This window comes from Rhopalosiphum maidis, chromosome 1 (assembly GCF_003676215.2).
Source record: "Rhopalosiphum maidis isolate BTI-1 chromosome 1, ASM367621v3, whole genome shotgun sequence".
Taxonomy (NCBI): domain Eukaryota; kingdom Metazoa; phylum Arthropoda; class Insecta; order Hemiptera; family Aphididae; genus Rhopalosiphum; species Rhopalosiphum maidis.
Genome location: NC_040877.1, coordinates 46,447,671 through 46,464,917, shown reverse-complemented (window position 1 = coordinate 46,464,917; position 17,247 = coordinate 46,447,671). Strand labels below are relative to the sequence as shown.

The 17,247-nt window shown below is 25.8% G+C and overlaps 1 protein-coding gene across 6 annotated transcripts in view; it reads left to right on the top strand.

Moving 5' to 3' along the window:
* The window catches only part of LOC113555054 (diuretic hormone receptor-like), an 80,621-nt gene extending 68,685 nt beyond the window's left edge, over window positions 1–11,936 (top strand). For 3 of the 6 annotated variants that reach the window (XM_026959380.1, XM_026959361.1, XM_026959370.1), the window contains one exon: window positions 10,965–11,936. In XM_026959380.1, coding sequence (XP_026815181.1) covers window positions 10,965–11,139 — 175 coding nt within the window. In that variant the 3' untranslated portion in view covers window positions 11,140–11,936. Of the gene's footprint in view, window positions 1–354; window positions 409–1,241; window positions 1,333–10,964 lie in introns of those variants that run through there. The other 3 variants (XM_026959399.1, XM_026959385.1, XM_026959392.1) reach the window with 2 other exon arrangements.
* Window positions 11,937–17,247: the final 5,311 nt, after the last annotated feature.

Below are 17,247 nucleotides of genomic sequence, written 5' to 3'. Positions count from 1 at the left end.
CTAAAATAATAATTTAATTTCAATGGTCATAATAGTTATAACACTTATAAAGTCATACCTTTATAGTACATGTTTATTATTTATTTCACAAAGTAATGTTTAACATATACAATGCATTACTTTCTCAAAGAATTAGCTAAAAAAATTACTATTATAATGATATTATTATGCGTGTTGAAATTAAAAAAAATCGATTTTAAGTTAATTATCAGTTAAAATGCACAGATATTTTTAATGTCGAACACGATTTGAGAAAAAAAAATTATATATTCAGATTATGTTGTAATTTGTGTATAGTTTGATCCCTTAGGCATCGGTAGCACGTTGCAATAACATTCCATTTTAATGTTTTAGGCCCAGCGTTCATATAGGCGAACAGAAAACTACAGGATGCGCCTAGAATATAAGGTAGGCTTTTGCCTAGAGTGAATGCACTTTTGATACATACTGCTTTGTACATTGAGAGCTTATGGTAATGCTGATTTTTTTTTAATCACATTTCAGCGCATTTAGAATAAAATACTTGACAAAAAACAAAAGTATAATTTGTGTTGCAGTTGGATATTGTTAAAATATAATATTATATGATTTGAAATACCTAATAAATTTGATTTGTGTGTATTTTCCGTTTGACGTTTATAAATGCTTTATTTGAATTGATTGAAACAGGCTTGATCACTATTAATTCCAACTGAAAAATTTATTGAATTAGTATTATTTTTGTATTGTATAAATAATAATGAAGTGGACATTTTACTTTTTAAACTCGCTATAATTGGGTATCTAAAATGTTTATAAATGAAATATTTATTTATAATATTATATTATATATTCTGTACAATTACATATTGTTCAATAAAGATTAAAGCTTAAAAACAAAATACAATACGACACCAATTATTAAGTAGAGCGTGGCGTGATATTTATTTATTATTTTCAATTATATCAAGATTGTTAGAAGGGCACTATTTGTTATTTTGTATAAGACTACTAAGATTCTTTTTTAATATATACTAATATATAAAAACAACTGATAAATAAAAATAGCATATTATGTCTAAATATGTATTGTTATTCCTATTTAAAATTTTATTTTATACAAATGAAAAAGTTATATATGAATTTTGGAAAATAGCATAAGAAATAATGTAATAACGATAATTCTTATATTATTTTGAATGTTTAACCCCTTATTATATAGTTGGATAATACTTATTAAAAATGATATTTACGTTTTTTAGATATTTCAAAGTCAAAATATAAAGAATAATGAAAAATGTGTGACAGTCAATATCAATTCAGGATTCGTGATTAATGTAATGACTGAAATTAAATTAGAACAACAATAATAAAACTGTTTCAACGTATTATTTCAATAATTAATAATTATTTATTAATTACCACACATGTAGATTTTATCTTAATTTCTGTAATTGCACTTATATTTAGTACATTAATACTCGTCAAATCATAAACATCATATTATCAAATATAATAAAAAAAATTAAAGACGATTTTTACTTTGTAGTATTGGTATTTACTTAGATATACATTGTAAGAATTATAAAACTTAGTATTAGGACATTAAAAACGTAGTATAGCAAATACCAATTTCTAGGTTCTAATTTTTTTTTTTTTACGTTTTACCAGATTTTAATATAGATAGATATTTTTGAGTTTGATAGATGATAGTTAACTATATCAATAAAGTAAGTAGTTTATAATTAATATAATATGAAAAATTAATAAAATAATATCTAATAATACTTTGAAAAAATGTATGAAAAAGATTAATGTTAGTATTATATTTCTACACTTACAAATAGTTAACATTCATCACACTTAAAAATAATATTAAAAATTATTGATGGATTATGATTAACTACTTTTTTAAAGTGCTGTATACGATAAGAATAAAGAAATCTCTGAAGCAATCGTAAACAAGTTTTCCACTTGTTATCTTAGGTTTGGAACGAAACGAGAAAAGCTATTGGTTTTACAATGATGTGGTTTTTACAGTTTATTTTTTACTCTTTTTAGGGCTGTAAAGTTATCCAAAAGTTTTATGTGAACTTTAAGTAAAACTGAAAATTGATCATATTGTCAGTGGTCAAAGTTATGGGGAGGGGGTGTTCTTCTACTTTTTACAATTTATATTTTTCATTTCATTGTTTTACTCAAATAATACATTCTCTCCGTAATTTTATTTTACAAAAATTATCAATTTTTATTGATCTTTTCATAAAAATAATGTTTTTTTAAATTTGCTATTGTATTATGACGGTTTTTTTACTTAGTTATTATACAAAGATGTCTATTATTCATTTTTATCATAGTTATTATTATTTTTTTTGTTACAAACAAGTATTTTTTTTTCTTCTTTGAATCGGGTCACGTGACGCCTAGATTTAACAAATGTAATTATTTAACAAATAAGATAATTTATATAAGTACAATCATTCTAGAGTTTCAAGTTATTCATACAAGTATGAGTTAGTTATAGCTGTATAATGGTATAATCAATATTGTTAATGTTTATAAACTATAAGTTGTGTACTTCATTGTTTAAAGTATATACAAATAAATATTTTTACGGTTTGCACGAGTTATGTATCAATTCTTTGAATTGCATCCCAATCTTATTTTAAAATAAATGCAACACGAATCGAATTATGTCCCCAGTTGATTTATGAAATATTTTTTTTGGTGGCTCTCAAACTGATTTAAAATATTATAAATATTTTATTACTTTTCGTGAAAATATTTAGTATTAAAACACTAAGTTAACAATATTAAATTAAATATTTCATACTTCGTATAATAATATAATATAATTTACATGAAACTAGTTCTTAGGGGTTTATATGTTCTATAAAAATATTACGGATCATACGAGCTTCTTTATCGATAAGTATAGTACATGGGCTAGATATCTATGTAAGATAAAATAGTTTACAGTATTATTGCTTAATAGACACATATATCAGTGAAGATTTAATATTTCCTACAGATTTATGGGTAGAGAAACGTACAACCTCAAAAACAACCATCAATGCTTGCGAATCTTTTAATTTGTAATTTAAAAGCTAGGTGTTTTAATTCTCCTCGCCTAAACAATAAACATGTATATATTTTTATAAGTTTTAAAAATATGCTAACTGATATTATAATAGTATTAAAATGAACAAGTTTTGAAAAAGTCCACGCACTTAGAAAGCCAATAATTGAAAGAATATTATTTATAAAAAGTTAATTAAGTTAATTAAATAATAAAAATAACAATTAAAGATGATGTAAATATATTAGCTTACAAATATGAGTACCTGAAGACATGTAATATGAAATTATGATTTATATATTTTAGATATTTTATTTACTGACGAATACATTTTTTTATAAATATTAAATTAAGTATGATAAGTATATAATAACTTCTATGATATCAAGTATTATTATTATTATTATATGTTTAATTCCAAAAATACATTAAATAGTAAATTATTAATTAAACATAAAATTGTGAATTTTCTTCGGTAATATAACTTAAGGAATTACTTATGAAAATCAACTGTTGGTGAAAAGATAACACGAATCGTCCTGGATACAATTCGTTAAAAAAGGTACGTTACCTGTTTTGATACGCAATGGTGTGCGCCCGTAAATACGTGGTTAAAATATAAAACAAAAATATATTCCATATATTAAATCGTATTATGATAAAAGTTATAGGGGTTTAGCTTTCTTTCACTCTTCCCCCACCGGTCACCCATAAAGTATAGGCATATAGCCAATAATTCATGAGATATATACAAATGTAGATGTAGAGCATACTTTCTACTATTTCAAGTCACTTCAACAATGAATGCTTATTGTACAATATAGATGTTGTATTTTTAGTAATTTGGAATTTAAATTGAAACATGAGTAAGTAAAAGCGTAAAATATTTTAGTTTAAGTAGTTATATATTTTATAATATGATATCGCAAGTATACTCTTGTTGTTGTTTTAATAACTATAGTGACTTTTTTCAATACTATTATATCGATGATATTAATTTATTATAAATCTCATAGCTAACGTCAGACAATTAAATAAAAATATACTTAACCTAAATCAATAAATAATAATCAGTCTTTTGTTTATATTCAAAAGAATAAAATACGATTTAGGCAGGGGGCAAAGAGCTCCCGCATATGCATGCTTGAATGGGTAAAACATGATTGAGTATGGTGTTTATCGATGGTACGTTTTTCACAGTGTTATTTTGTACATAGAATTCTAAAAGTGCTCGCCAGGTAACAAATTTGTATTGTGATATTAATGGAGTTTCAAATTGAAATAAAGACTAAAATATATTTTGTCATGTCAAAACTCAAGAGATATTCATAAAAAGGCTCTTTCTAAACAATTTGATTTAAAACGTATTCAAACTTCAATTAAATTATATAATACATAAAAGATTCGTAAAATGTTTGTTTTATTTATGTACAAGTACAATTGGTTAATTATTCCAAGAAAATGTTTGTTTTAAATTATTAATAACTAGTTTAACTTAACGACATTTTACATTGGACATGTATAAATAACACTTGTTTATTTTAATGATTAATAATATTAATTTAATATTAGTGTTATGAGCTCATATAAACTGGTTATCGAGTAAGTAAAATTGGAATTCAGTTAAATTGACAAATTATACCCATAAGACACGTTTAGATATATTTTTTAAACTTGATAAATTTGATAGATGTTTTGATTGTTTATTATTTAACCAAACAAAATGTACAATTTTAGAACCATACTATGCAGCAAGTAGTAGGAACACAATTACGATGTATTTAAAGGATTATTTTGTTTTACTATAATTCAATTGATATACGGAATCTTATTCCCCAAGGGTAAACCATAGAAAATCAATTTTTACTCTTCTAAATATGATAGAAGTTAATAAAAATTACTATTATTGTATCACTACACTTATATTGCAACAACGCACCTAAACCTTAAGCGATATAATTATGTCCGTGCGTTATTTTTCATTACGCGTTTTTCGTTTGTAGTTTTATCTCGTATTTTTTAATGGATATTGTTATTATTGCAATTTGCTTTTAATTGATTATTTAATCGAAATGCGGTAATTGCAATGTGTGTATAAACGGAGATGTTCGATTATCGTTGTACAGAAACAAGCACACAATCATTATCTTTGCAGCAATAGTCCAATTTATAACGCGGTCAGAGAATAGGGTCAGGGTGAGTGTATAAAAACAGACGGTAAAAGAGTCTATAGGATCGGTAAATCGGTTAATCACTCCGGTGGTGTATAGGGTTGGACATCTATCTTTATCAGAAGGCAGGTGTAAACACATCCGTATTCTTCTGACCGCAAATTATAATATATACATGCGAATTATCGTTTTTAACGTCACTCCATCTCGAAAGCTTTTTGCTAGGTCATATTTTGTAAAGTTGTTGTAGTTGTTGTTGCGTGTCCATTACAACCGCAATAATTTATGTTCAGAAAACCAGATGTAAGGTATTCCGCGTCTACATAAATATCGCGTGTATACTGAACTGTTTACGCGGTGATTCCCGTTTAACTGGCTACACGCATATAACTAGTCAGTTTTTTCGAGTTTTGTATGGTTTTAAATATTTATACTACTACCATTTTACTAGCTTTTTAGGCTTTTTATATTTTTAGTTTTATATGAAAGCAGAATACTTTTTTTTTAATGTTGATGTATAATATATATCGAATTTTATTGAAAAAAAAACTTTTTGTTCAATAATTGTTTAAAGTTTGGATTGATGGAATAAAATAGCAAATACCCCTTAAAAGTTGTGGTCCACTACTATAAAATCTAAACTTTAAATGATTATTAATACATAAAAAAAAAAAATTGCCCAGTGTTGAATATTTATTCATCAAAGTTTTTATAAAAGTATTCTGTTTCCGATTATGAAAAAAAAAAAAAATATTGAATTCAGTTAAACGGCACACTCCTATTACACATATATATATATATATATATATATGTATATGTATAAATATATTATAATTCGCACTCGAAAGTAGTCACCGCTGTTGAAAATTATTAAAAACACGTTAAGGGGAAAAACCTGATGACACGTCATATTATTTTTCGTCGATATAAAATATTTCCCGAGTGATATGAAAAATGTCAACGATTCTAATGCTGGTGGCCAATCATCAAGCCAAGTGTAACGGATAAGATTCATATAATGACGTTCGGGGGTTAGTATTTCCTATCGTTACAATGACGGTATTATTCCGAGGTCAATGTATAATCCTATAATCCACGCTGTGGATACGCAAATCACTGATGAGTTATTTTTTTTGTCGATCCTTCAAATATCGGTAGCTTTGGCGTAAAGGCGTATAATTTATACTGTAAAATATAATATCTATAATATTATGTATACGCGTGGTCGTGGAGAAATTTTCATAGCATCTCAATGATTATATTATTATTTATTAATAAATATGTATATGTCGTAGCCACTTTGCGAAATCGATCTTTTCACGAATAGATGACTATTTCATGAAATGGAAACAGATTTTTTAAATAGTCACTTTATCATGAAATGGTCACTCCAATTTTACATCGTGTAATTGTTTTCACAACGTGGTCGATCACTTTATGTACTGAAATACAACATTAATTAATGGAAACGTTATGTATGATTAGATTTATTATTAGTTATTTCATATTCATATTTATTAAGTATCTACTTGTTTATAATATATTATATTATAGTATATCATATTAATTTATTAACAATATTATTATTAAACAATGTTTTATTTATTAGAGCTGGAAAATGAACTGGGTTAACGACTGTTATATTTTAAATGGCTTTTAAAACAAATACATCTTTTTGTTTGGCAAGCACTCTTACAAGAACAGCTTAAGAATCCTCCACCTCCAGATACAACTTGGACAGTTTCACGTAAAGTTAACTTTTTGTTTGTCAACCTGTTTAGGTAAAATAAAACTTGCAGTGGCATGCTGTATATTTCCAGAATTGAACCATCCTTTAATGAAACCATGTGTTGTTCCTTCTTTATACATCTCACTTTTTTGGGGTATCGCTCTGCTGTATAGTAGAGATGGAGAGTACTGAGTAGGTTACTGGTCACTATAATGGATGTGTTAAATTTGAATGCAATGACAGGTATCATTGTATACGAAAAACCATTCTGAACGGAGATGATTTGTCAGTCAATGATAATTAATTAATTTAATTAAAAAATTAATTTCATATGTCCATACGTTTTTTTCTATATTGACGTTGGAGGTTTTTTACAGTATTGATTTTTTTAACTTTAGGTATAAATCACAAACATTTCATAAATTTTCAACTTAAAAAATTGGAAAAATCAAAAATTTCTATGGTATTATAAATAGATTAAAAAAATTCTAAATATTTTGAAAATTTAATCGTAAGTAGATTTCCAAGTTGTATCTTGAGGTCATGGATTCCTAAGTTGTTTGTGTAAAAATGCTTTTCAAACCAAAATATGTATTTATTTAATAAGTTATAAATAGAAGTAAATATACTATATTACTATAAAAATAATTATAATATTGTTAATAAATTAATATGATATACTATAATACAGCGGTTCTTAACCTGTGGTCCGCGGCCCCCTAGGGGTCCGCGATACTCATGTTTGGGGTCCACGGCAGCTTTAAGAATATAAAAAATAAAATAATTTATATTACAGTTTTATGAAAAATTAAGTTTAATAAAAATAATTATAACTGTGTATGTTTTGTTGTGTCTACTTTATGTAATTTGTAATATAAAATAATTATTATAATTTTAGTTATGATAACATTCGATGTCTTGTAAAAAAAAGGTATTCGACAAAAAATTGGTAGGGGGTCCGCGATTTCTAAAAATCTTTCATCGGGGGTCCGTGTTCTACAAAAGGTTAAGAACCGCTGTTATAATATAATATATTATAAATAAGTAAATACTTAATAAATATGAGTATACAGTATACTTGAAATAACTAATAATAAATCTAATCAAACTTATCGTTTCATTAATGTTGTATTTCGCTACATAAAGTGATCGACCACGTTGTGAAGAAAATTAACGATGTAAAATTGGAATAACTATTTCATGAAAAAGTGACCATTTTGTGATATATTTTCGAATTTCACGGAGTGTAAAAAATCTGTTTCCATTTCACGAAATGGTCATCTTTTCATGAAAAGATCGATTTCACAATGTGGCTACGACATATATAAATATTATGTTATTTAGACTTTGACCCAAATAGTCGTCCCTCATATTATCAACGATCACTTCCGGAAATGCAAAGTCGTATATCCAACAATAGTCTGGCATGATGTTCCAACGGTGCCTATACCCACCATGTTGTCATTGCACTACATATTATATACTTCGGGGATGCGGGTTTCCAGTCATTAGAACCATCTTTGACTTAACATATTAACACCCACGAAAACCGTTTAAATTCGTATTATGTAAATCTACACCGTTTTCAATGTGACCCGCGTATGAGCGAAAGAACAATAAATTCCGTTCGAAATGGTATCGTAAGTAAATATTCGCGTGACCACTGCTGAATGACGTACCCTCGGTAATAGAATACAAACAAAGTAATAAACTATCAAGTAATGATATATATTCATTAACATATATCTTGATACAACGGCGGTACTGTTTTTCGTTTTTAAATTATCATTAACATAATATAAGTCTTAAAAAAATAGTAACATTTGGAAATAAATAATAATGATTATTTAAAAAAAAAAAAAAAATTATACTCCTCGGTTGCTATAGTTATTAGCGTTTCTAACGAAGACGCATTTTATTTTGCGATATATTAAAATTAAATTTACATATTATAATAAACATGCGGTGTCATTTTCATTCGATTTGCATGTAATTAAATGATGTATACAATATATTATATTTTTTAAAAAATTCTGTCTCTTTGAGGAATCGAAGAGAGCTGAAGTCATCTCTGGATTGGATGACAATATTTCACACAGATTGTAGGAGAGCATCAGAGTGTCTCTTGAGTTTTTCGTCTGAAGGCATTTAGTTATAGCAGGAGTTTTATTATATATATATATATATATTTGCGTTGTTTTTTATTGTTCATTATAGGTTCCTTTACTCGCGGGTTTATAATGTAAGGACAATTTTTAATCTGTTGCTACGTATATAAACATTTGATAAAGAATATCAAGTATGTACTATTAATTTTTAAGTCATGCCAAGAAAAAAAATCGATTTTTTTGAAATATAATTAATACAAATTTCCGTTTCTCCTTATTTTATTCAGACTATGAAAAATATTATGTATTAGAGCGGAGTGACAAATATAATATTATTTATTGTACAATGTTATATGTTTTTAAATTTGTGTATTTTATGTACACAATGACGTTTTCAAATACTTCGTGTTCAACAAAATGTATTTTAACCTATTACTAATAGCGAAATAAATAAATTTATTATATAATACATTTAGTGATACATGCTGACAAATCACCCTCGCTAGTTGCTAGTAATCGTTTTTCGTGTGCAATGGTATAATATTGAATTTAAATTTAACACATACATTACAATGACTTATTGACTTACTTTCAACGATAACGTACACTATACACCGACCTTCGCCTAAAGGATCTTATGTATCGACTAAATTCAATTTTTCAATAGAAATAACCTTCAAAATTGAAAATCAAAGAATTTATAGGTATATTTATTTATAGGTTATTTAAATATTATACATTTAATTTTCACATTTATCAGGGATGATAAATTAATTTTTTTATAAACTGATCAATATTCTACATAATAATATTATTCATAAAAACTCTAGGTACTCGATTTTTTTTTATGAATCCTTATATTTTAAATTTCTAAAGTTACGATTAGATAATTATTTAGTGTGATATGTGAAATGAATATATCTAATTATATAAATGTAGATAAAAATTAGTCAATAGTTAACACTTTTTGATTATGTGTTTTTTGTTTGTCATCAATAATGTCAATAATCATACACATAAACTTTTTTTTCTTATCGATGACGGTTCATTTGATTATACGAATTGAACATGATAGTATATACAATAGGTTTAGGATAGTGCCGAAAGAACAACTATCGGAAGAGTATAAGTCTTAAGTGTTAAATTTGTTTGAACAATAATCTCTTCTCTGTTATATTAGTATATTATAGTATATATTGACATATTGTATACGTGGGAAGTAGTTGTTTTCAACACCACGTCGATAGCGTGCATTTTTCAGGACTTTTAATGTACAGCTGATGCTAATAATCTGTGTTAAAAGTGTTGAAGGAAATAGTTTATAAATTATTCAGCACAATACTTCTTGTAACTGAAATAATTTCAATCGTATATATAATTATAGCCGTTCAAAACTGATTATTTTTAGTGAACACGAGCTTTCAATAAGGCACTCTTGTACATATATACATATAGGACTACAGCGACATACTCGTCGCATAAAATATATATTATATTAAGCGTCCAAAACCAGATCGTAAGGCGTTTTAAAACGGTAATTTATGCACTGGTATACGTGAAAACATTGCGAACAAGTGTTTAGACTACGCACACGCCTATAAACACGTACCTACATATTGTAATGTAATATAAGACACCGTCGAAATCGTCGGGGTCGAAATGTCCAATTGCAACCTCAAACAGTGGGCATTTGCAAATATCGAAATTTGAATTTCATTGGTGCGACAAACAATAGTTGCAACAATACGCACTCGTACCCACATGAAATGCCCACCCATACATCAGCCGAACCTTCTTAGCGCCATTGTCGTCCGCGGCGAACGTCGTTAATTATTGTATTGTTGCGCCGTTGTCGTCGTGTGCTGTTAATCGAATTTTGGCCGTGTTTATGTTTTCAGGTTGGCCCGGCCATCGATCATCGCGGATTCGGTCATGAACAAAGGCAAGAGGGCCTCGACCGTCAGCAGTTCGACAACGATGACGTTCATCGTGTCTAACGGGTCGGGCGGCGTGTTGCTATCGAACGCCTGTCAAAATCGCATGTTGAACGCCGCCTCCGAAAATGTCGTCTAGAAAAAATAAACCACAAAAATATAATATATATGTTACACTTTAAAGGTCCGACGGTATCGTCGTTAGTAAACAACTAGTGTGTGTCTATTCGTCCCGCAGCTGTCCTCTCGCTATTAGTATAAAAGTTCTTAACCGGTAAACCCATTACTACCTCAGACCTACGCGTGTCACTTTTATCACCACAATCCCACATTTCTCTTGTGTACCATATTTATTACACGCAATTACTGCGTGACGTGTTTTAATGTATATACGTATCCGTGTTTGTGTTTGTGCGTGTCCCGGGTGTGTGTGTGTGTGTGTGTGCGCGCGAACGAATTCATACGACTATTTGTTTGGTAAAACACTATTTCCAAGACCTGCAGGTATTACAATGATTTTGATTTCACACAGATTATAATAATGCATATCGGTAAAAACAAAATGTAAGTCAAAGCCGTATTAGAGTAATAATATAATATGTACCTCGTATAATAAATAATACTATATTTTTTCCAGTATGGAAATCGTAATGGGACTTCTTAAAAATCCGTGACTTAAACGCAGTTCAAAAAATATTGCTCACAATATAGGTAACCTTTAATACTCGTAATTTCATTGTTTTGAACTACTCGCATACATTACGAAAACATAGACAACAGGTAAAACATATACTTTTCTGTAAGCGGTTTATGATTGTATATAATATAAGTCCTCTGCTCGCGCAGAACATTTTTAGATTTTAAAAACCACCTAAACAATATTGTACGATGATTGTTTATACAGAATTATTCTATAATTTGTACATAATATCATAGCGAGCAACATTCAAATTTAAATTTAAGGTTATCCAAATACACTAAATAAATTATAAAATTTAAGTAATATTTTACAATTTTTCAGTTTTTGATATATTTTTTTTTTAAACAAATTTTCATTTTAATTAAAAATGAATATCAAATACCTTGAGTAAATTTATCATTTCCAATAATATAAACCAATCAGTTTCGGTATTTACATTTAAATTAGGAAAGAATAAAAATATATTGATTTAATTAATGTTTTTATTTATTAGTGTAAATACTAATAATAACGTTTGGGCTTAATTGAAAATCTATTGACTAACAATGAAAAACCTACACAAGTTTTTAATTTTTTTTTTTATCTATTGTAGTATACTTATATTAAAAAAATATCATGTACAGTTTATCTGTTTCTCAAATAGTTGTATGATAAATAATATATTTTCAATTTTCTTATTATGTTGATGTAACTTCTGCAACAGTATCTATTTATATCATAGACTTATAACTTGAATTTTTTTATATGTGTCCAATTGAATTGCGAAATAATAAAAACGCATTCGCGTATGTATATTATAACTAAATATGTGTGTAGTTTGCAGAAATTAAAATTTAAGATTAAACTATTTCATAATACTGTTTGTATATAACTTTCAAATTATTAAAAATATTAAAAATTAACATATAATAAATTACTAATTGTTAATTAATAATCCAAGTATTTGGTAACTAAGTGCTTAATAACACAATATCATATCAGTGCTGCAATTAGATTATGTATTATATTTAAATCACTGGAAATGCAAATAGTATTACTATGGTAAATTCATGAATATATCGTACTGCATTGACGTTTCACGAATAATTGGATAACATAACTCTTAGTCGTTGCTTTGCATATCAGTATTCTTTAATCATTTAATAATTAACTATTCCCTAAATAATAATAATATATTATTACGTACCTACTATGTAATATTAATGTGGGATTCATAACAATGTTCAATTATTATTTGCATAGAATTAGGTATTTATTTACCTATTTATTTATTTTTATTTATTTTACTATCTACCTATGTCTTCATATGTTACTAGTTGTTAATAACTTTACTTAGTTTATAAGTCTATTACAGTAAAATTCCATTACTTTATTTAATATTATTATTATTTTTAATCAAAATTAAGTTAAAGCATGAATATAAATTATATCAACTATTAGATTTAAGATACGTTAAAAATTATGAAAAATACAATTATTATCCCTATAAATGTTAAACTTTAATATATATTATTAATATTAATTTATATTAGATTACATTGTTATTCATAAGCTACTTCATTGGTTTGATGTTTCTATAAAAATTGTTTTAAACATATAATATATAATATTACTATTAAGTTTGATTATTTAAATCGATGTTATTCAGTGTTATCTTATGAATAAATTATATACATACCAACAACTGATTATTTTGTTTTTATTTTAAAGGATTTTATATAACATTAATTTAATTATATCTGATATTATAATTTATAAGTAGTTATTATATTACTACAATAAAAACAGAGCTTTATTTTTACATCGACTATAGTGAATTTCTGTTGTCTCACGTATACGACGTGTTTTTATAACTTATTGATACCTATATTATGATTAGACTCTTTAAAAACTAAAGTATAGATAAATTGTAATTGTAACTTCGCATTCAAATATCGTTACCTATATGTATTATTGGCTTTACCTTGTTTAACAACAATATTACTTAACAACTGTTTTTAACATCATTATCCAAAAAAAGTGAAATTAAAAATTAACTATTCAAGTAATAATTTACAAACCTATTATTTATAAGGCTTTCTCTTAGAAAAGATTTCATCAAAAGTCTAAGTTTCGATAATACATATATATTTTAAGATAATTTAAAATGCAGAGACATTTTATAATCTACTTACATTTAAAAATGATAGGTTACAAAATCAATATTGTTCAAGATCATTGTTTTTTAAAAAATACATGTAAGTACCAGATTATTTATTACATTTAATCATGCAACAAGGTAAATATAATCTTTTAATAACATGCATAATTTTTTATTTTGTTAAAATATCTAAAAAATTATCTTAATTTATAACCAACTAAAATCTTATAAATAATCATTTTCACTTGTCACAATAATGTCAATAATATTTTTTAAATATTATTAAAAATAAAATGTAATACTTTGTTAATTTAATAAAAAAATAGAAGTCGTATGATCTGTGATAAAAATTACGAATATATCAAACGACTATAATAATTTAATTTTGATTCCTCTTTGCTTTTATTCGTCGAAATATTTTGGTAGGAACAATTTATAAAATTAAGTACTATTTCAATACACACTTAAATAATATTGTGAATATAAAAATTCTAACAAAAAAAAAAACTATCAATGGTAATATTTTAAATGAAAATTCAAATTAAACACACGCTTAAAACCCATAGTTGATTTATGATCCGATAATGAAATAGTATTTCTATATCATTAGCTACAGGTCTACAAGAATTAAAAACGTTTTACTAATGCTGTTTAGACATTGAATATTATTTTTACAATCCACAACTATTAACTACAACAATATAAAATGGACAAATATTTTCGAAATAAAATTGAATATGCCATCTAGTTGCACCAAAATCCATTAGATGGTTTACTGAATTGAATAAACTCCGAGAAAGTTGTTGTTTCGAAAAAAAAAGGTTTGTGTATTTTGTTTTAAAATCATTTTCATTGAGAACGAGAAATAATAATAAATTCCCTTCCATTATCTCAGATCATTAAATAAGTATGTAGGTCAAGTATTTTCGCATTAGTCCACTGCAATTAATCTTTCTGTTGTGTGTTTGTTATATTTAAAAACAATAATTTGTACAGATTTGAGCTTATACCTACTTGCATCGTTTTATGTGGTATGAATGTATGAATGTACACAATTTCATGAGCATTGTTTAGTAAAACTTGAAATTAAGTCTATATTTTGTATATTTTGTGTAGTTGTTACTGCCTCATTGATTATTGTATTTGAATAATATCGATATTATCCCAAATATCTCACCCTATCGACTAGAAGTATTGAAACACTTAGGTTTACACCATTATACATATAATTATAACGTAGTACAACTGTGGTTACAATATAATATGTATAATTGGATAGACAATGTTTTTAAAATAAAATAATACATATTATTTAAGTTCACGCTTTTATTTCAAAGATAGTACCAACAAGTAGCTACATAAGTATGAAATAGTGGTGGGAAATATAGGAAGTTTAGACGCATATATTATTATGATCATATGAATGGTTGAATCCATGAATATTTGCACCACACTATTATTATAAATTACGTAGTATACACCGATAGACGATAGTTACTATGTATTATGCGTAAAAGGCTCACTTTTTTAGAATTTATAATACCTAACCGCTTTCAATATTGTATACATTCAAGCATTTTTAAGAGATACAACACTACCTATTAGATTTTACTCGATTGTTGTAGCCACTCGTCTTAAACCAGTAAAATGTCTTTCGCTGAAAACATAAAGTAACATATATTATATTACTTAATTTTAATACTCAGTAAAAATGCTAAATTATAGATGATAATAATTAGAATATTTATCTCTATTATATTTTTTAAAATTTAAAGTTATTTATTAATATTATAATATAATATACATATAGTTTTTATCCTGAAAATTATTTTAAATTATTATAAACTTTCTTTGATAAATGGTTGTTTCCGATTTAATGTCATTTTGAATAATAGCAGATATTATAGAAAGTTACATTATGTCTTCTTTATTTTATTTCAGAGATATTCCAATTCAAGTAGATTCTATCCATATTTTACACCAAACACAAAGAATTCGAAAAATATGATTGATGATTACAAATTTCTTTTAGTTGGATAATTTCCTTCATTTATTCAGTTTTGGTCCTTCAACATCGTAATACAAATATACAATTAATGGTCTATTTTAAATTGTTATTATGAGTATGTAAATTAAAAAATACCACCATTAATGCAATAAACATACACTATTTTTACTTATATTAGTAGAAGTATTATATTTTTCCAATAAATTACCGACATGAATTTCCCGATTACCGTTTCATTGTTTGATAAATCACCAAAAAAAAAAAAACATCAAAACGATTCATACATATACTTAAATGAGTGCTCGTGATGATTTTAATATTTATCTGTCAGCCACGATTGACCACCGATAAAATAAATTTAAAGCAAATATTAGTTTTTACATAGCTACGGATACATTGGTATAACATTTATTCTACAGATAAAAAAAATATCATCATTATGTTAATAAAATATTATATACAAATTGTTCACAAATATTTGTTATTGAATATTTAGAATATAATAACTGTAACGATGTTTTCTTTATTTTATCGCTTGGATATTTTTGAGTAGAAAACAGTGTACCGGTATCATTTAACATCATTAGGACATCGTACATACAATGTATCATTTACATAAGTATTTCGTTCTATATAGTTATTACATTATACACTACATAGTATATAGTATTATAATAAATATATATGTATATTAATTTATTAATTTAACACAGTTTTTAGTTTCTTAGTTAAGAAATATAAAAATTTAAAGTCGAAATATTTTTTATTTGAAGTCTAAAAATAAACCATTAATCCACAGTAATTTATATAAAATAATTTTTATGAGTAATTGAAGTTTAAATTTTTACGATATTGGATATTCACCCGTAAAAAAATATTTCTCAGTTTTTAGATTTTTAATATTATATTGTATAAAAATAAAAGTAGATATAAGACATTTTCATTAAATATTTATAATATCATTTGCATTGTGTGATACAATTTTTAAAAAACTTTACTTCTTAATAAACTATTTATATACGTAAAAAATTGTTTTTAAATTTTTTTATAATTATCAATGAAAAGATTCACTGGATAAAAATTCTCAATAGGTAATTTAATATAACATTCCTTATAAGTAGTTAATATAGAAACTACATAAAAATATGTAAAAGCAATTATTTTTTATAGACATTTAGAAATTTTAAGCCCAAGTTTGGACGAAATAATACCTATTTAAATGATAAATAATCATGTTAACTATTTTGATTTTTAAAAACATTACTCGCAGAAACTTAAAAATGTTAAATATATTATAGCACAGGGTTAGGCAACCTTTTTACCTACACGGGCCATAATTTTTTCAGTTTTTCATTGAGGGCCGCACACAAAAATAAAATATTAAAAAATATAATTTATT